At 39.4% G+C, this 19,361-nt stretch overlaps 1 protein-coding gene across 1 annotated transcript; it reads left to right on the top strand.

The window, feature by feature from the left end:
- Positions 1–374: 374 nt before the first annotated feature.
- Positions 375–18,646, top strand: LOC134261172 (uncharacterized; the record flags this gene model as incomplete). Its single annotated transcript, XM_062743620.1, has 7 exons — positions 375–458; positions 3,382–3,465; positions 6,426–6,509; positions 9,455–9,538; positions 12,487–12,570; positions 15,510–15,593; positions 18,563–18,646. Coding segments are annotated over 7 exons (588 nt in total), but the record flags the coding sequence as incomplete, so codon positions are not given.
- Between the last annotated feature and the right edge of the window lie 715 nt (positions 18,647–19,361).

Here is a 19,361-nt window from a genome sequence, read left to right as displayed (position 1 = left end):
TTGTGACATCATTTTTCGACTAACTAAGTATTGCGAACAATTTGAAACATGAAATGTTATTGTAGTAGAAGTTTCCTTGATCAAATTAATAATATGCAAATTAGTTATCAATCTGATGCTTCCTACTCTGCTTGCTATGTAACATTAAACGTTGTAGTGACCAAGACAAAGACGATGACTCAGCGTCTTTGGGGAACTATAAATACTGGCGAGCGCTGATGCTCGTGGTTAGTCTACCAGTGGCAGTGGATCAGTACGGATCAGGATAAAAAGGGTAAGGCATTTATTGTGCTTCATTTGCGGGTCTCAATATACTGGAGATCCCACAGTACATATTACACTTCTTAAATATCATTTTATATTTCATATTACAGGAAAATCAACCTCCATTGAATATGAATAACCTGAAACAAAAAGAAATATTTGACAGCTTCCCTCCACATGACCTCTGCTCAGAGGTAAGAAGCATTTGTTGTTAATTTTTTTTAAGTCCCAACAAATATTCATTTTCCTTGAATTGCTTAAATATACGGGGAGTTTAAGTAGAAATAAGACTGATTTTCTTTCGTCTATGTAAACCGTGTAATTATAAACCAACAAATTTAAGGTTAATACGTAATACGTACCAAAAATAAGGACAAATTAGGAGTCGCGGCATCTCGAAATCACTTAAGTATCTCTTGCTCAGTCGCGACATAATTTTTTGACTTACTGAGTATTGCGAACAAGTACAATTATGCTAAATTTTGTTAATTCAACAAATAATCTACTTTAATGCAATTATTACAGTGCAAAAAGTTTAAAAATATCTATGCTAACATTTGACACTTTCAAACTCTCCATTTGTTTATTTCTTCGGTGTAGATAAGAAGCTATTTTTCTCCCTTTTCCTGTCACTAAGGTTTCAAGTGTCTGATTTAGTCATTTTGTCCGTTTTCTTACCTTTCCAACGACACCAAACTCGTCTTGATCCGATAAAAAATAAGAAAGTTATGAGCTTCTGAAAATTCCACTTTGTCCTTTATTATTGCTTCTACCCGTGACTTTCACTTTCCACTTTCATTTTCTTAATCTTTTAATCTCCGTTGACCTACTTGGGCACTTTAATCCACGGGCATTTTCGTTTTTATCCTATACCCTAACCCAAACCCTAACCCTAACCCTTAAATAAGAAAGTTATAAGCTTCGGAAAATTCCAGTTTTTCCTTTACTTTTGCATGTCTCTGTGACTTTCACTTTCCACTTTCATTTCATTTGACCTAGATAGTTCATGACCTAGATAGTTCATCTTCGCTTTTAGCCCTATCCCTAACCCTAACCCTAACCCTAACCCTAACCCTAACCCCCCTAACCCTAACCCTACCCTAACCCTAACCCTTACCCTAACCCTAACCCTAACCCTAACCCTAACCCTAACCCTAACCCTAACCCTAACCCTAACCCTAACCCTAACCTTAACCCTAACCCTAACCCTAACCCTTAACCCTAACCCTAACCCTAACCCTAACCCTTACCCTTACCCCACTAACCCTAACCCTAACCCTGACCCTGACCCTGACCCTAACCCTAACCCCCATTAACCCTAACCCCCACTAACCCTAACCCCCGTTAACCCTGACTTTAACCCCTGCAAACACTTTTTTTTCTTTTTTTGCTCATATCTTTTGACTGACTGCTCCGATGTCAACGTTCTTGGTGTCGTTGGAAAGGTCTTGACGAGCTCTTTACGCTCGCTTCAAGATATTGTCGTTACAGTGAGCAAGAAGTCGAATAACAAGCGGTATTCTCAAAAGGCTTGCAAACGGCAAAAAATCTTTATTTCGTGACGGATTTTCAACTTCTTGGGCTTGTCAGAGAGCTCTGGACAAGGTCTATCGAATGCCGTAAAGTGTGAAAAGATCAAGCCATTTTTTGAGGCTTTCTAGAGCAAATATTGCCTAGGTGTACCCACGCGCTTTACACACACATCTTTCAACCCTCGCAACTTTTAACGTTTTTGTCCTTTAACAACCATCTTCAAATCGTGGACAGAACTTGCCAAGACCTTTCCAATGAGACCAAGACTTTGAAGATTGCTTGAAAACTAAGAGAGATTCGGCCCTTACAATTTGGCGTCCATTTGCCACCCCTTTGGATCAGTTTTTGGTCATTTCCGCGAGAGAGGTTCAGGTCAGGGTATCGAGGCCTACGAAACCTTTTATGAAAAGAAGAGTTCCCTTTCGTCCCCATTTCTTGACTACTGAGGACGTTGCCTTCCGGTCCAACCGAAATTACGGCACCTTTTCTTCAAATACCCATAGGTAACACGCCCTTGGGACAAGCAGGCTGAGCTTTGGTATGTGGATTCCTTGAAGTCTTCTTAACCTTTTATGTACGAGTTTAGGGCCTCTATCTCTCACCGTTTTCGCGCTATCGCCCGCAAAAAGAACTTAGCGCGGAACGCAAATTTACCTCCTCTCCGAGCATAACCGGTTTTGGGGGTACTTGAACAGATCCTGCTGAGACCTTTTCGGCAATCTGCAGGCTGTCGAGATCTGACAGCTTTAACTTGTCCAATCCCGGTTTCAAATTGTCTAAGACTTTTGTAGATTTTCCATATGTTTAGTCATTAACATCTTTGGAGAGAGAAAGTATTTCTGCAAACTCTTTGCAGCTTCCAGGAGTCCCTGTCAGGGTGTATCACTGACATAAGAGCAGTGTGTCGATTGCATGCCATTCTCCAGATATTGAAGTTTGAAAATGGTCAAAAATTCTCAACTTGTCAATTTCTAAACACAATCTTTGGTGTAAATAAGAAACCACTTTTCCCCCTTTTCCTGACACATTGATTTTATGGCTCCGACTTAGTCGTGTTGTCCGTTTTCTTAGCTTTCCAACGACACCAAAGTCCTCTAAGTTAACCGCATGGGTATAAATAAAAATATTCAAGTTTTATATGAAATCAACAGAAATTAGGACAAATCAGGTGTCGCAACATGTTGAAATCAATAAAGTAATTCTTCTGAGGTTGTGACATCATTTTTCGACTAACTAAGTATTGCGAACAATTTGAAACATGAAATGTTATTGTAGTAGAAGTTTCCTTGATCAAATTAATAATATGCAAATTAGTTATCAATCTGATGCTTCCTACTCTGTTTGCTATGTAACATTAAACGTTGCAGTGACCAAGACAAAGACGATGACTCAGCGTCTTTGGGGAACTATAAATACTGGCGAGCGCTGATGCTCGTGGTTAGTCTACCAGTGGCAGTGGATCAGTACGGATCAGGATAAAAAGGGTAAGGCATTTATTGTGCTTCATTTGCGGGTCTCAATATACTGGAGATCCCACAGTACATATTACACTTGTTAAATATCATTTTATATTTCATATTACAGGAAAATCAACCTCCATTGAATATGAATAACCTGAAACAAAAAGAAATATTTGACAGCTTCCCTCCACATGACCTCTGCTCAGAGGTAAGAAGCATTTGTTGTTAATTTTTTTTAAGTCCCAACAAATATTCATTTTCCTTGAATTGCTTAAATATACGGGGAGTTTAAGTAGAAATAAGACTGATTTTCTTTCGTCTATGTAAACCGTGTAATTATAAACCAACAAATTTAAGGTTAATACGTAATACGTACCAAAAATAAGGACAAATTAGGAGTCGCGGCATCTCGAAATCACTTAAGTATCTCTTGCTCAGTCGCGACATAATTTTTTGACTTACTGAGTATTGCGAACAAGTACAATTATGCTAAATTTTGTTAATTCAACAAATAATCTACTTTAATGCAATTATTACAGTGCAAAAAGTTTAAAAATATTTATGCTAACATTTGACACTTTCAAACTCTCCATTTGTTTATTTCTTCGGTGTAGATAAGAAGCTATTTTTCTCCCTTTTCCTGTCACTAAGGTTTCAAGTGTCTGATTTAGTCATTTTGTCCGTTTTCTTACCTTTCCAACGACACCAAACTCGTCTTGATCCGATAAAAAATAAGAAAGTTATGAGCTTCTGAAAATTCCACTTTGTCCTTTATTATTGCTTCTACCCGTGACTTTCACTTTCCACTTTCATTTTCTTAATCTTTTAATCTCCGTTGACCTACTTGGGCACTTTAATCCACGGGCATTTTCGTTTTTATCCTATACCCTAACCCAAACCCTAACCCTAACCCTTAAATAAGAAAGTTATAAGCTTCGGAAAATTCCAGTTTTTCCTTTACTTTTGCATGTCTCTGTGACTTTCACTTTCCACTTTCATTTCATTTGACCTAGATAGTTCATGACCTAGATAGTTCATCTTCGCTTTTAGCCCTATCCCTAACCCTAACCCTAACCCTAACCCTAACCCTAACCCTAACCCTAACCCTAACCCTAACCCCTAACCCTAACCCTAACCCTTAACCCTAACCCTAACCCTTACCCTAACCCTAACCCTAACCCTTAACCCTAACCCTAACCTTAACCCTAACCCTAACCCTTAACCCTAACCCTAACCCTAACCTTAACCCTAACCCTAACCCTAACCCTTAACCCTAACCCTAACCCTAACCCTAACCCTTACCCTTACCCCACTAACCCTAACCCTAACCCTGACCCTGACCCTGACCCTAACCCTAACCCCCATTAACCCTAACCCCCACTAACCCTAACCCCCGTTAACCCTGACTTTAACCCCTGCAAACACTTTTTTTTCTTTTTTTGCTCATATCTTTTGACTGACTGCTCCGATGTCAACGTTCTTGGTGTCGTTGGAAAGGTCTTGACGAGCTCTTTACGCTCGCTTCAAGATATTGTCGTTACAGTGAGCAAGAAGTCGAATAACAAGCGGTATTCTCAAAAGGCTTGCAAACGGCAAAAAATCTTTATTTCGTGACGGATTTTCAACTTCTTGGGCTTGTCAGAGAGCTCTGGACAAGGTCTATCGAATGCCGTAATGTGTAAAAAGATCAAGCCATTTTTGAGGCGTTCTAGAGCAAATATTGCCTAGGTGTACCCACGCGCTTTACACACACATCTTTCAACCCTCGCAACTTTTAACGTTTTTGTCCTTTAACAACCATCTTCAAATCGTGGACAGAACTTGCCAAGACCTTTCCAATGAGACCAAGACTTTGAAGATTGCTTGAAAACTAAGAGAGATTCGGCCCTTACAATTTGGCGTCCATTTGCCACCCCTTTGGATCAGTTTTTGGTCATTTCCGCGAGAGAGGTTCAGGTCAGGGTATCGAGGCCTACGAAACCTTTTATGAAAAGAAGAGTTCCCTTTCGTCCCCATTTCTTGACTACTGAGGACGTTGCCTTCCGGTCCAACCGAAATTACGGCACCTTTTCTTCAAATACCCATAGGTAACACGCCCTTGGGACAAGCAGGCTGAGCTTTGGTATGTGGATTCCTTGAAGTCTTCTTAACCTTTTATGTACGAGTTTAGGGCCTCTATCTCTCACCGTTTTCGCGCTATCGCCCGCAAAAAGAACTTAGCGCGGAACGCAAATTTACCTCCTCTCCGAGCATAACCGGTTTTGGGGGTACTTGAACAGATCCTGCTGAGACCTTTTCGGCAATCTGCAGGCTGTCGAGATCTGACAGCTTTAACTTGTCCAATCCCGGTTTCAAATTGTCTAAGACTTTTGTAGATTTTCCATATGTTTAGTCATTAACATCTTTGGAGAGAGAAAGTATTTCTGCAAACTCTTTGCAGCTTCCAGGAGTCCCTGTCAGGGTGTATCACTGACATAAGAGCAGTGTGTCGATTGCATGCCATTCTCCAGATATTGAAGTTTGAAAATGGTCAAAAATTCTCAACTTGTCAATTTCTAAACACAATCTTTGGTGTAAATAAGAAACCACTTTTCCCCCTTTTCCTGACACATTGATTTTATGGCTCCGACTTAGTCGTGTTGTCCGTTTTCTTAGCTTTCCAACGACACCAAAGTCCTCTAAGTTAACCGCATGGGTATAAATAAAAATATTCAAGTTTTATATGAAATCAACAGAAATTAGGACAAATCAGGTGTCGCAACATGTTGAAATCAATAAAGTAATTCTTCTGAGGTTGTGACATCATTTTTCGACTAACTAAGTATTGCGAACAATTTGAAACATGAAATGTTATTGTAGTAGAAGTTTCCTTGATCAAATTAATAATATGCAAATTAGTTATCAATCTGATGCTTCCTACTCTGTTTGCTATGTAACATTAAACGTTGCAGTGACCAAGACAAAGACGATGACTCAGCGTCTTTGGGGAACTATAAATACTGGCGAGCGCTGATGCTCGTGGTTAGTCTACCAGTGGCAGTGGATCAGTACGGATCAGGATAAAAAGGGTAAGGCATTTATTGTGCTTCATTTGCGGGTCTCAATATACTGGAGATCCCACAGTACATATTACACTTGTTAAATATCATTTTATATTTCATATTACAGGAAAATCAACCTCCATTGAATATGAATAACCTGAAACAAAAAGAAATATTTGACAGCTTCCCTCCACATGACCTCTGCTCAGAGGTAAGAAGCATTTGTTGTTAATTTTTTTTAAGTCCCAACAAATATTCATTTTCCTTGAATTGCTTAAATATACGGGGAGTTTAAGTAGAAATAAGACTGATTTTCTTTCGTCTATGTAAACCGTGTAATTATAAACCAACAAATTTAAGGTTAATACGTAATACGTACCAAAAATAAGGACAAATTAGGAGTCGCGGCATCTCGAAATCACTTAAGTATCTCTTGCTCAGTCGCGACATAATTTTTTGACTTACTGAGTATTGCGAACAAGTACAATTATGCTAAATTTTGTTAATTCAACAAATAATCTACTTTAATGCAATTATTACAGTGCAAAAAGTTTAAAAATATTTATGCTAACATTTGACACTTTCAAACTCTCCATTTGTTTATTTCTTCGGTGTAGATAAGAAGCTATTTTTCTCCCTTTTCCTGTCACTAAGGTTTCAAGTGTCTGATTTAGTCATTTTGTCCGTTTTCTTACCTTTCCAACGACACCAAACTCGTCTTGATCCGATAAAAAATAAGAAAGTTATGAGCTTCTGAAAATTCCACTTTGTCCTTTATTATTGCTTCTACCCGTGACTTTCACTTTCCACTTTCATTTTCTTAATCTTTTAATCTCCGTTGACCTACTTGGGCACTTTAATCCACGGGCATTTTCGTTTTTATCCTATACCCTAACCCAAACCCTAACCCTAACCCTTAAATAAGAAAGTTATAAGCTTCGGAAAATTCCAGTTTTTCCTTTACTTTTGCATGTCTCTGTGACTTTCACTTTCCACTTTCATTTCATTTGACCTAGATAGTTCATGACCTAGATAGTTCATCTTCGCTTTTAGCCCTATCCCTACTCCAACCCCTAACCCTAACCCTAACCTTAACCCAACCCTAACCCTAACCCTAACCCCTAACCCTAACCCTAACCCTAACCCTAACCCTAACCCTAACCCTTAACCCTAACCCTAACCTTAACCCTAACCCTAACCCTTAACCCTAACCCTAACCCTAACCTTAACCCTAACCCTAACCCTAACCCTTAACCCTAACCCTAACCCTAACCCATATTAACCCTAACCCTTACCCCACTAACCCTAACCCTAACCCTGACCCTGACCCTGACCCTAACCCTAACCCCCATTAACCCTAACCCCCACTAACCCTAACCCCCGTTAACCCTGACTTTAACCCCTGCAAACACTTTTTTTTCTTTTTTTGCTCATATCTTTTGACTGACTGCTCCGATGTCAACGTTCTTGGTGTCGTTGGAAAGGTCTTGACGAGCTCTTTACGCTCGCTTCAAGATATTGTCGTTACAGTGAGCAAGAAGTCGAATAACAAGCGGTATTCTCAAAAGGCTTGCAAACGGCAAAAAATCTTTATTTCGTGACGGATTTTCAACTTCTTGGGCTTGTCAGAGAGCTCTGGACAAGGTCTATCGAATGCCGTAAAGTGTGAAAAGATCAAGCCATTTTTTGAGGCTTTCTAGAGCAAATATTGCCTAGGTGTACCCACGCGCTTTACACACACATCTTTCAACCCTCGCAACTTTTAACGTTTTTGTCCTTTAACAACCATCTTCAAATCGTGGACAGAACTTGCCAAGACCTTTCCAATGAGACCAAGACTTTGAAGATTGCTTGAAAACTAAGAGAGATTCGGCCCTTACAATTTGGCGTCCATTTGCCACCCCTTTGGATCAGTTTTTGGTCATTTCCGCGAGAGAGGTTCAGGTCAGGGTATCGAGGCCTACGAAACCTTTTATGAAAAGAAGAGTTCCCTTTCGTCCCCATTTCTTGACTACTGAGGACGTTGCCTTCCGGTCCAACCGAAATTACGGCACCTTTTCTTCAAATACCCATAGGTAACACGCCCTTGGGACAAGCAGGCTGAGCTTTGGTATGTGGATTCCTTGAAGTCTTCTTAACCTTTTATGTACGAGTTTAGGGCCTCTATCTCTCACCGTTTTCGCGCTATCGCCCGCAAAAAGAACTTAGCGCGGAACGCAAATTTACCTCCTCTCCGAGCATAACCGGTTTTGGGGGTACTTGAACAGATCCTGCTGAGACCTTTTCGGCAATCTGCAGGCTGTCGAGATCTGACAGCTTTAACTTGTCCAATCCCGGTTTCAAATTGTCTAAGACTTTTGTAGATTTTCCATATGTTTAGTCATTAACATCTTTGGAGAGAGAAAGTATTTCTGCAAACTCTTTGCAGCTTCCAGGAGTCCCTGTCAGGGTGTATCACTGACATAAGAGCAGTGTGTCGATTGCATGCCATTCTCCAGATATTGAAGTTTGAAAATGGTCAAAAATTCTCAACTTGTCAATTTCTAAACACAATCTTTGGTGTAAATAAGAAACCACTTTTCCCCCTTTTCCTGACACATTGATTTTATGGCTCCGACTTAGTCGTGTTGTCCGTTTTCTTAGCTTTCCAACGACACCAAAGTCCTCTAAGTTAACCGCATGGGTATAAATAAAAATATTCAAGTTTTATATGAAATCAACAGAAATTAGGACAAATCAGGTGTCGCAACATGTTGAAATCAATAAAGTAATTCTTCTGAGGTTGTGACATCATTTTTCGACTAACTAAGTATTGCGAACAATTTGAAACATGAAATGTTATTGTAGTAGAAGTTTCCTTGATCAAATTAATAATATGCAAATTAGTTATCAATCTGATGCTTCCTACTCTGTTTGCTATGTAACATTAAACGTTGCAGTGACCAAGACAAAGACGATGACTCAGCGTCTTTGGGGAACTATAAATACTGGCGAGCGCTGATGCTCGTGGTTAGTCTACCAGTGGCAGTGGATCAGTACGGATCAGGATAAAAAGGGTAAGGCATTTATTGTGCTTCATTTGCGGGTCTCAATATACTGGAGATCCCAGAGTACATATTACACTTCTTAAATATCATTTTATATTTCATATTACAGGAAAATCAACCTCCATTGAATATGAATAACCTGAAACAAAAAGAAATATTTGACAGCTTCCCTCCACATGACCTCTGCTCAGAGGTAAGAAGCATTTGTTGTTAATTTTTTTTAAGTCCCAACAAATATTCATTTTCCTTGAATTGCTTAAATATACGGGGAGTTTAAGTAGAAATAAGACTGATTTTCTTTCGTCTATGTAAACCGTGTAATTATAAACCAACAAATTTAAGGTTAATACGTAATACGTACCAAAAATAAGGACAAATTAGGAGTCGCGGCATCTCGAAATCACTTAAGTATCTCTTGCTCAGTCGCGACATAATTTTTTGACTTACTGAGTATTGCGAACAAGTACAATTATGCTAAATTTTGTTAATTCAACAAATAATCTACTTTAATGCAATTATTACAGTGCAAAAAGTTTAAAAATATCTATGCTAACATTTGACACTTTCAAACTCTCCATTTGTTTATTTCTTCGGTGTAGATAAGAAGCTATTTTTCTCCCTTTTCCTGTCACTAAGGTTTCAAGTGTCTGATTTAGTCATTTTGTCCGTTTTCTTACCTTTCCAACGACACCAAACTCGTCTTGATCCGATAAAAAATAAGAAAGTTATGAGCTTCTGAAAATTCCACTTTGTCCTTTATTATTGCTTCTACCCGTGACTTTCACTTTCCACTTTCATTTTCTTAATCTTTTAATCTCCGTTGACCTACTTGGGCACTTTAATCCACGGGCATTTTCGTTTTTATCCTATACCCTAACCCAAACCCTAACCCTAACCCTTAAATAAGAAAGTTATAAGCTTCGGAAAATTCCAGTTTTTCCTTTACTTTTGCATGTCTCTGTGACTTTCACTTTCCACTTTCATTTCATTTGACCTAGATAGTTCATGACCTAGATAGTTCATCTTCGCTTTTAGCCCTATCCCTACTCCAACCCCTAACCCTAACCCTAACCTTAACCCAACCCTAACCCTAACCCTAACCCTAACCCCTAACCCTAACCCTTAACCCTAACCCTAACCCTTACCCTAACCCTTAACCCTAACCCTAACCTTAACCCTAACCCTAACCCTTAACCCTAACCCTAACCCTAACCTTAACCCTAACCCTAACCCTAACCCTTAACCCTAACCCTAACCCTAACCCTAACCCTTACCCTTACCCCACTAACCCTAACCCTAACCCTGACCCTGACCCTGACCCTAACCCTAACCCCCATTAACCCTAACCCCCACTAACCCTAACCCCCGTTAACCCTGACTTTAACCCCTGCAAACACTTTTTTTTCTTTTTTTGCTCATATCTTTTGACTGACTGCTCCGATGTCAACGTTCTTGGTGTCGTTGGAAAGGTCTTGACGAGCTCTTTACGCTCGCTTCAAGATATTGTCGTTACAGTGAGCAAGAAGTCGAATAACAAGCGGTATTCTCAAAAGGCTTGCAAACGGCAAAAAATCTTTATTTCGTGACGGATTTTCAACTTCTTGGGCTTGTCAGAGAGCTCTGGACAAGGTCTATCGAATGCCGTAAAGTGTGAAAAGATCAAGCCATTTTTTGAGGCTTTCTAGAGCAAATATTGCCTAGGTGTACCCACGCGCTTTACACACACATCTTTCAACCCTCGCAACTTTTAACGTTTTTGTCCTTTAACAACCATCTTCAAATCGTGGACAGAACTTGCCAAGACCTTTCCAATGAGACCAAGACTTTGAAGATTGCTTGAAAACTAAGAGAGATTCGGCCCTTACAATTTGGCGTCCATTTGCCACCCCTTTGGATCAGTTTTTGGTCATTTCCGCGAGAGAGGTTCAGGTCAGGGTATCGAGGCCTACGAAACCTTTTATGAAAAGAAGAGTTCCCTTTCGTCCCCATTTCTTGACTACTGAGGACGTTGCCTTCCGGTCCAACCGAAATTACGGCACCTTTTCTTCAAATACCCATAGGTAACACGCCCTTGGGACAAGCAGGCTGAGCTTTGGTATGTGGATTCCTTGAAGTCTTCTTAACCTTTTATGTACGAGTTTAGGGCCTCTATCTCTCACCGTTTTCGCGCTATCGCCCGCAAAAAGAACTTAGCGCGGAACGCAAATTTACCTCCTCTCCGAGCATAACCGGTTTTGGGGGTACTTGAACAGATCCTGCTGAGACCTTTTCGGCAATCTGCAGGCTGTCGAGATCTGACAGCTTTAACTTGTCCAATCCCGGTTTCAAATTGTCTAAGACTTTTGTAGATTTTCCATATGTTTAGTCATTAACATCTTTGGAGAGAGAAAGTATTTCTGCAAACTCTTTGCAGCTTCCAGGAGTCCCTGTCAGGGTGTATCACTGACATAAGAGCAGTGTGTCGATTGCATGCCATTCTCCAGATATTGAAGTTTGAAAATGGTCAAAAATTCTCAACTTGTCAATTTCTAAACACAATCTTTGGTGTAAATAAGAAACCACTTTTCCCCCTTTTCCTGACACATTGATTTTATGGCTCCGACTTAGTCGTGTTGTCCGTTTTCTTAGCTTTCCAACGACACCAAAGTCCTCTAAGTTAACCGCATGGGTATAAATAAAAATATTCAAGTTTTATATGAAATCAACAGAAATTAGGACAAATCAGGTGTCGCAACATGTTGAAATCAATAAAGTAATTCTTCTGAGGTTGTGACATCATTTTTCGACTAACTAAGTATTGCGAACAATTTGAAACATGAAATGTTATTGTAGTAGAAGTTTCCTTGATCAAATTAATAATATGCAAATTAGTTATCAATCTGATGCTTCCTACTCTGTTTGCTATGTAACATTAAACGTTGCAGTGACCAAGACAAAGACGATGACTCAGCGTCTTTGGGGAACTATAAATACTGGCGAGCGCTGATGCTCGTGGTTAGTCTACCAGTGGCAGTGGATCAGTACGGATCAGGATAAAAAGGGTAAGGCATTTATTGTGCTTCATTTGCGGGTCTCAATATACTGGAGATCCCAGAGTACATATTACACTTGTTAAATATCATTTTATATTTCATATTACAGGAAAATCAACCTCCATTGAATATGAATAACCTGAAACAAAAAGAAATATTTGACAGCTTCCCTCCACATGACCTCTGCTCAGAGGTAAGAAGCATTTGTTGTTAATTTTTTTTAAGTCCCAACAAATATTCATTTTCCTTGAATTGCTTAAATATACGGGGAGTTTAAGTAGAAATAAGACTGATTTTCTTTCGTCTATGTAAACCGTGTAATTATAAACCAACAAATTTAAGGTTAATACGTAATACGTACCAAAAATAAGGACAAATTAGGAGTCGCGGCATCTCGAAATCACTTAAGTATCTCTTGCTCAGTCGCGACATAATTTTTTGACTTACTGAGTATTGCGAACAAGTACAATTATGCTAAATTTTGTTAATTCAACAAATAATCTACTTTAATGCAATTATTACAGTGCAAAAAGTTTAAAAATATTTATGCTGCTAACATTTGACACTTTCAAACTCTCCATTTGTTTATTTCTTCGGTGTAGATAAGAAGCTATTTTTCTCCCTTTTCCTGTCACTAAGGTTTCAAGTGTCTGATTTAGTCATTTTGTCCGTTTTCTTACCTTTCCAACGACACCAAACTCGTCTTGATCCGATAAAAAATAAGAAAGTTATGAGCTTCTGAAAATTCCACTTTGTCCTTTATTATTGCTTCTACCCGTGACTTTCACTTTCCACTTTCATTTTCTTAATCTTTTAATCTCCGTTGACCTACTTGGGCACTTTAATCCACGGGCATTTTCGTTTTTATCCTATACCCTAACCCAAACCCTAACCCTAACCCTTAAATAAGAAAGTTATAAGCTTCGGAAAATTCCAGTTTTTCCTTTACTTTTGCATGTCTCTGTGACTTTCACTTTCCACTTTCATTTCATTTGACCTAGATAGTTCATGACCTAGATAGTTCATCTTCGCTTTTATCCCTACTCCAACCCCTAACCCTAACCCTAACCTTAACCCAACCCTAACCCTAACCCTAACCCCTAACCCTAACCCTTAACCCTAACCCTAACCCTTACCCTAACCCTTAACCCTAACCCTAACCTTAACCCTAACCCTAACCCTTAACCCTAACCCTAACCCTAACCTTAACCCTAACCCTAACCCTAACCCTTAACCCTAACCCTAACCCTAACCCTAACCCTTACCCTTACCCCACTAACCCTAACCCTAACCCTGACCCTGACCCTGACCCTAACCCTAACCCCCATTAACCCTAACCCCCACTAACCCTAACCCCCGTTAACCCTGACTTTAACCCCTGCAAACACTTTTTTTTCTTTTTTTGCTCATATCTTTTGACTGACTGCTCCGATGTCAACGTTCTTGGTGTCGTTGGAAAGGTCTTGACGAGCTCTTTACGCTCGCTTCAAGATATTGTCGTTACAGTGAGCAAGAAGTCGAATAACAAGCGGTATTCTCAAAAGGCTTGCAAACGGCAAAAAATCTTTATTTCGTGACGGATTTTCAACTTCTTGGGCTTGTCAGAGAGCTCTGGACAAGGTCTATCGAATGCCGTAAAGTGTGAAAAGATCAAGCCATTTTTTGAGGCTTTCTAGAGCAAATATTGCCTAGGTGTACCCACGCGCTTTACACACACATCTTTCAACCCTCGCAACTTTTAACGTTTTTGTCCTTTAACAACCATCTTCAAATCGTGGACAGAACTTGCCAAGACCTTTCCAATGAGACCAAGACTTTGAAGATTGCTTGAAAACTAAGAGAGATTCGGCCCTTACAATTTGGCGTCCATTTGCCACCCCTTTGGATCAGTTTTTGGTCATTTCCGCGAGAGAGGTTCAGGTCAGGGTATCGAGGCCTACGAAACCTTTTATGAAAAGAAGAGTTCCCTTTCGTCCCCATTTCTTGACTACTGAGGACGTTGCCTTCCGGTCCAACCGAAATTACGGCACCTTTTCTTCAAATACCCATAGGTAACACGCCCTTGGGACAAGCAGGCTGAGCTTTGGTATGTGGATTCCTTGAAGTCTTCTTAACCTTTTATGTACGAGTTTAGGGCCTCTATCTCTCACCGTTTTCGCGCTATCGCCCGCAAAAAGAACTTAGCGCGGAACGCAAATTTACCTCCTCTCCGAGCATAACCGGTTTTGGGGGTACTTGAACAGATCCTGCTGAGACCTTTTCGGCAATCTGCAGGCTGTCGAGATCTGACAGCTTTAACTTGTCCAATCCCGGTTTCAAATTGTCTAAGACTTTTGTAGATTTTCCATATGTTTAGTCATTAACATCTTTGGAGAGAGAAAGTATTTCTGCAAACTCTTTGCAGCTTCCAGGAGTCCCTGTCAGGGTGTATCACTGACATAAGAGCAGTGTGTCGATTGCATGCCATTCTCCAGATATTGAAGTTTGAAAATGGTCAAAAATTCTCAACTTGTCAATTTCTAAACACAATCTTTGGTGTAAATAAGAAACCACTTTTCCCCCTTTTCCTGACACATTGATTTTATGGCTCCGACTTAGTCGTGTTGTCCGTTTTCTTAGCTTTCCAACGACACCAAAGTCCTCTAAGTTAACCGCATGGGTATAAATAAAAATATTCAAGTTTTATATGAAATCAACAGAAATTAGGACAAATCAGGTGTCGCAACATGTTGAAATCAATAAAGTAATTCTTCTGAGGTTGTGACATCATTTTTCGACTAACTAAGTATTGCGAACAATTTGAAACATGAAATGTTATTGTAGTAGAAGTTTCCTTGATCAAATTAATAATATGCAAATTAGTTATCAATCTGATGCTTCCTACTCTGTTTGCTATGTAACATTAAACGTTGCAGTGACCAAGACAAAGACGATGACTCAGCGTCTTTGGGGAACTATAAATACTGGCGAGCGCTGATGCTCGTGGTTAGTCTACCAGTGGCAGTGGATCAGTACGGATCAGGATAAAAAGGGTCAGGCATTTATTGTGCTTCATTTGCGGGTCTCAATATACTGGAGATCCCAGAGTACATATTACACTTGTTAAATATCATTTTATATTTCATATTACAGGAAAATCAACCTCCATTGAATATGAATAACCTGAAACAAAAAGAAATATTTGACAGCTTCCCTCCACATGACCTCTGCTCAGAGGTAAGAAGCATTTGTTGTTAATTTTTTTTAAGTCCCAACAAATATTCATTTTCCTTGAATTGCTTAAATATACGGGGAGTTTAAGTAGAAATAAGACTGATTTTCTTTCGTCTATGTAAACCGTGTAATTATAAACCAACAAATTTAAGGTTAATACGTAATACGTACCAAAAATAAGGACAAATTAGGAGTCGCGGCATCTCGAAATCACTTAAGTATCTCTTGCTCAGTCGCGACATAATTTTTTGACTTACTGAGTATTGCGAACAAGTACAATTATGCTAAATTTTGTTAATTCAACAAATAATCTACTTTAATGCAATTATTACAGTGCAAAAAGTTTAAAAATATCTATGCTAACATTTGACACTTTCAAACTCTCCATTTGTTTATTTCTTCGGTGTAGATAAGAAGCTATTTTTCTCCCTTTTCCTGTCACTAAGGTTTCAAGTGTCTGATTTAGTCATTTTGTCCGTTTTCTTACCTTTCCAACGACACCAAACTCGTCTTGATCCGATAAAAAATAAGAAAGTTATGAGCTTCTGAAAATTCCACTTTGTCCTTTATTATTGCTTCTACCCGTGACTTTCACTTTCCACTTTCATTTTCTTAATCTTTTAATCTCCGTTGACCTACTTGGGCACTTTAATCCACGGGCATTTTCGTTTTTATCCTATACCCTAACCCAAACCCTAACCCTAACCCTTAAATAAGAAAGTTATAAGCTTCGGAAAATTCCAGTTTTTCCTTTACTTTTGCATGTCTCTGTGACTTTCACTTTCCACTTTTCATTTCATTTGACCTAGATAGTTCATGACCTAGATAGTTCATCTTCGCTTTTAGCCCTATCCCTACTCCAACCCCTAACCCTAACCCTAACCTTAACCCAACCCTAACCCTAACCCTAACCCCTAACCCTAACCCTTAACCCTAACCCTAACCCTTACCCTAACCCTTAACCCTAACCCTAACCCTAACCCTAACCCTAACCCTAACCCTAACCCTAACCCTAACCCTTAACCCTAACCCTAACCCTAACCCTAACCCTAACCCTAACCCTAACCCTAACCCTAACCCTAACCCTAACCCTAACCCTAACCCTGACCCTGACCCTAACCCTAACCCTAACCCTAACCCTAACCCTGACCCTAACCCTAACCCCCATTAACCCTAACCCCCACTAACCCTAACCCCCGTTAACCCTGACTTTAACCCCTGCAAACACTTTTTTTTCTTTTTTTGCTCATATCTTTTGACTGACTGCTCCGATGTCAACGTTCTTGGTGTCGTTGGAAAGGTCTTGACGAGCTCTTTACGCTCGCTTCAAGATATTGTCGTTACAGTGAGCAAGAAGTCGAATAACAAGCGGTATTCTCAAAAGGCTTGCAAACGGCAAAAAATCTTTATTTCGTGACGGATTTTCAACTTCTTGGGCTTGTCAGAGAGCTCTGGACAAGGTCTATCGAATGCCGTAAAGTGTGAAAAGATCAAGCCATTTTTTGAGGCTTTCTAGAGCAAATATTGCCTAGGTGTACCCACGCGCTTTACACACACATCTTTCAACCCTCGCAACTTTTAACGTTTTTGTCCTTTAACAACCATCTTCAAATCGTGGACAGAACTTGCCAAGACCTTTCCAATGAGACCAAGACTTTGAAGATTGCTTGAAAACTAAGAGAGATTCGGCCCTTACAATTTGGCGTCCATTTGCCACCCCTTTGGATCAGTTTTTGGTCATTTCCGCGAGAGAGGTTCAGGTCAGGGTATCGAGGCCTACGAAACCTTTTATGAAAAGAAGAGTTCCCTTTCGTCCCCATTTCTTGACTACTGAGGACGTTGCCTTCCGGTCCAACCGAAATTACGGCACCTTTTCTTCAAATACCCATAGGTAACACGCCCTTGGGACAAGCAGGCTGAGCTTTGGTATGTGGATTCCTTGAAGTCTTCTTAACCTTTTATGTACGAGTTTAGGGCCTCTATCTCTCACCGTTTTCGCGCTATCGCCCGCAAAAAGAACTTAGCGCGGAACGCAAATTTACCTCCTCTCCGAGCATAACCGGTTTTGGGGGTACTTGAACAGATCCTGCTGAGACCTTTTCGGCAATCTGCAGGCTGTCGAGATCTGACAGCTTTAACTTGTCCAATCCCGGTTTCAAATTGTCTAAGACTTTTGTAGATTTTCCATATGTTTAGTCATTAACATCTTTGGAGAGAGAAAGTATTTCTGCAAACTCTTTGCAGCTTCCAGGAGTCCCTGTCAGGGTGTATCACTGACATAAGAGCAGTGTGTCGATTGCATGCCATTCTCCAGATATTGAAGTTTGAAAATGGTCAAAAATTCTCAACTTGTCAATTTCTAAACACAATCTTTGGTGTAAATAAGAAACCACTTTTCCCCCTTTTCCTGACACATTGATTTTATGGCTCCGACTTAGTCGTGTTGTCCGTTTTCTTAGCTTTCCAACGACACCAAAGTCCTCTAAGTTAACCGCATGGGTATAAATAAAAATATTCAAGTTTTATATGAAATCAACAGAAATTAGGACAAATCAGGTGTCGCAACATGTTGAAATCAATAAAGTAATTCTTCTGAGGTTGTGACATCATTTTTCGACTAACTAAGTATTGCGAACAATTTGAAACATGAAATGTTATTGTAGTAGAAGTTTCCTTGATCAAATTAATAATATGCAAATTAGTTATCAATCTGATGCTTCCTACTCTGTTTGCTATGTAACATTAAACGTTGCAGTGACCAAGACAAAGACGATGACTCAGCGTCTTTGGGGAACTATAAATACTGGCGAGCGCTGATGCTCGTGGTTAGTCTACCAGTGGCAGTGGATCAGTACGGATCAGGATAAAAAGGGTAAGGCATTTATTGTGCTTCATTTGCGGGTCTCAATATACTGGAGATCCCACAGTACATATTACACTTGTTAAATATCATTTTATATTTCATATTACAGGAAAATCAACCTCCATTGAATATGAATAACCTGAAACAAAAAGAAATATTTGACAGCTTCCCTCCACATGACCTCTGCTCAGAGGTAAGAAGCATTTGTTGTTAATTTTTTTTAAGTCCCAACAAATATTCATTTTCCTTGAATTGCTTAAATATACGGGGAGTTTAAGTAGAAATAAGACTGATTTTCTTTCGTCTATGTAAACCGTGTAATTATAAACCAACAAATTTAAGGTTAATACGTAATACGTACCAAAAATAAGGACAAATTAGGAGTCGCGGCATCTCGAAATCACTTAAGTATCTCTTGCTCAGTCGCGACATAATTTTTTGACTTACTGAGTATTGCGAACAAGTACAATTATGCTAAATTTTGTTAATTCAACAAATAATCTACTTTAATGCAATTATTACAGTGCAAAAAGTTTAAAAATATCTATGCTAACATTTGACACTTTCAAACTCTCCATTTGTTTATTTCTTCGGTGTAGATAAGAAGCTATTTTTCTCCCTTTTCCTGTCACTAAGGTTTCAAGTGTCTGATTTAGTCATTTTGTCCGTTTTCTTACCTTTCCAACGACACCAAACTCGTCTTGATCCGATAAAAAATAAGAAAGTTATGAGCTTCTGAAAATTCCACTTTGTCCTTTATTATTGCTTCTACCCGTGACTTTCACTTTCCACTTTCATTTTCTTAATCTTTTAATCTCCGTTGACCTACTTGGGCACTTTAATCCACGGGCATTTTCGTTTTTATCCTATACCCTAACCCAAACCCTAACCCTAACCCTTAAATAAGA

Source organism: Saccostrea cucullata, unplaced genomic scaffold (genome assembly GCF_032062105.1).
Source record: "Saccostrea cucullata isolate Sc308-1 unplaced genomic scaffold, CSIRO_AGI_Scuc_v1 ctg8387, whole genome shotgun sequence".
In the NCBI taxonomy this organism is placed as follows: domain Eukaryota; kingdom Metazoa; phylum Mollusca; class Bivalvia; order Ostreida; family Ostreidae; genus Saccostrea; species Saccostrea cuccullata.
This window is presented reverse-complemented; position numbering and strand designations above follow the sequence as displayed.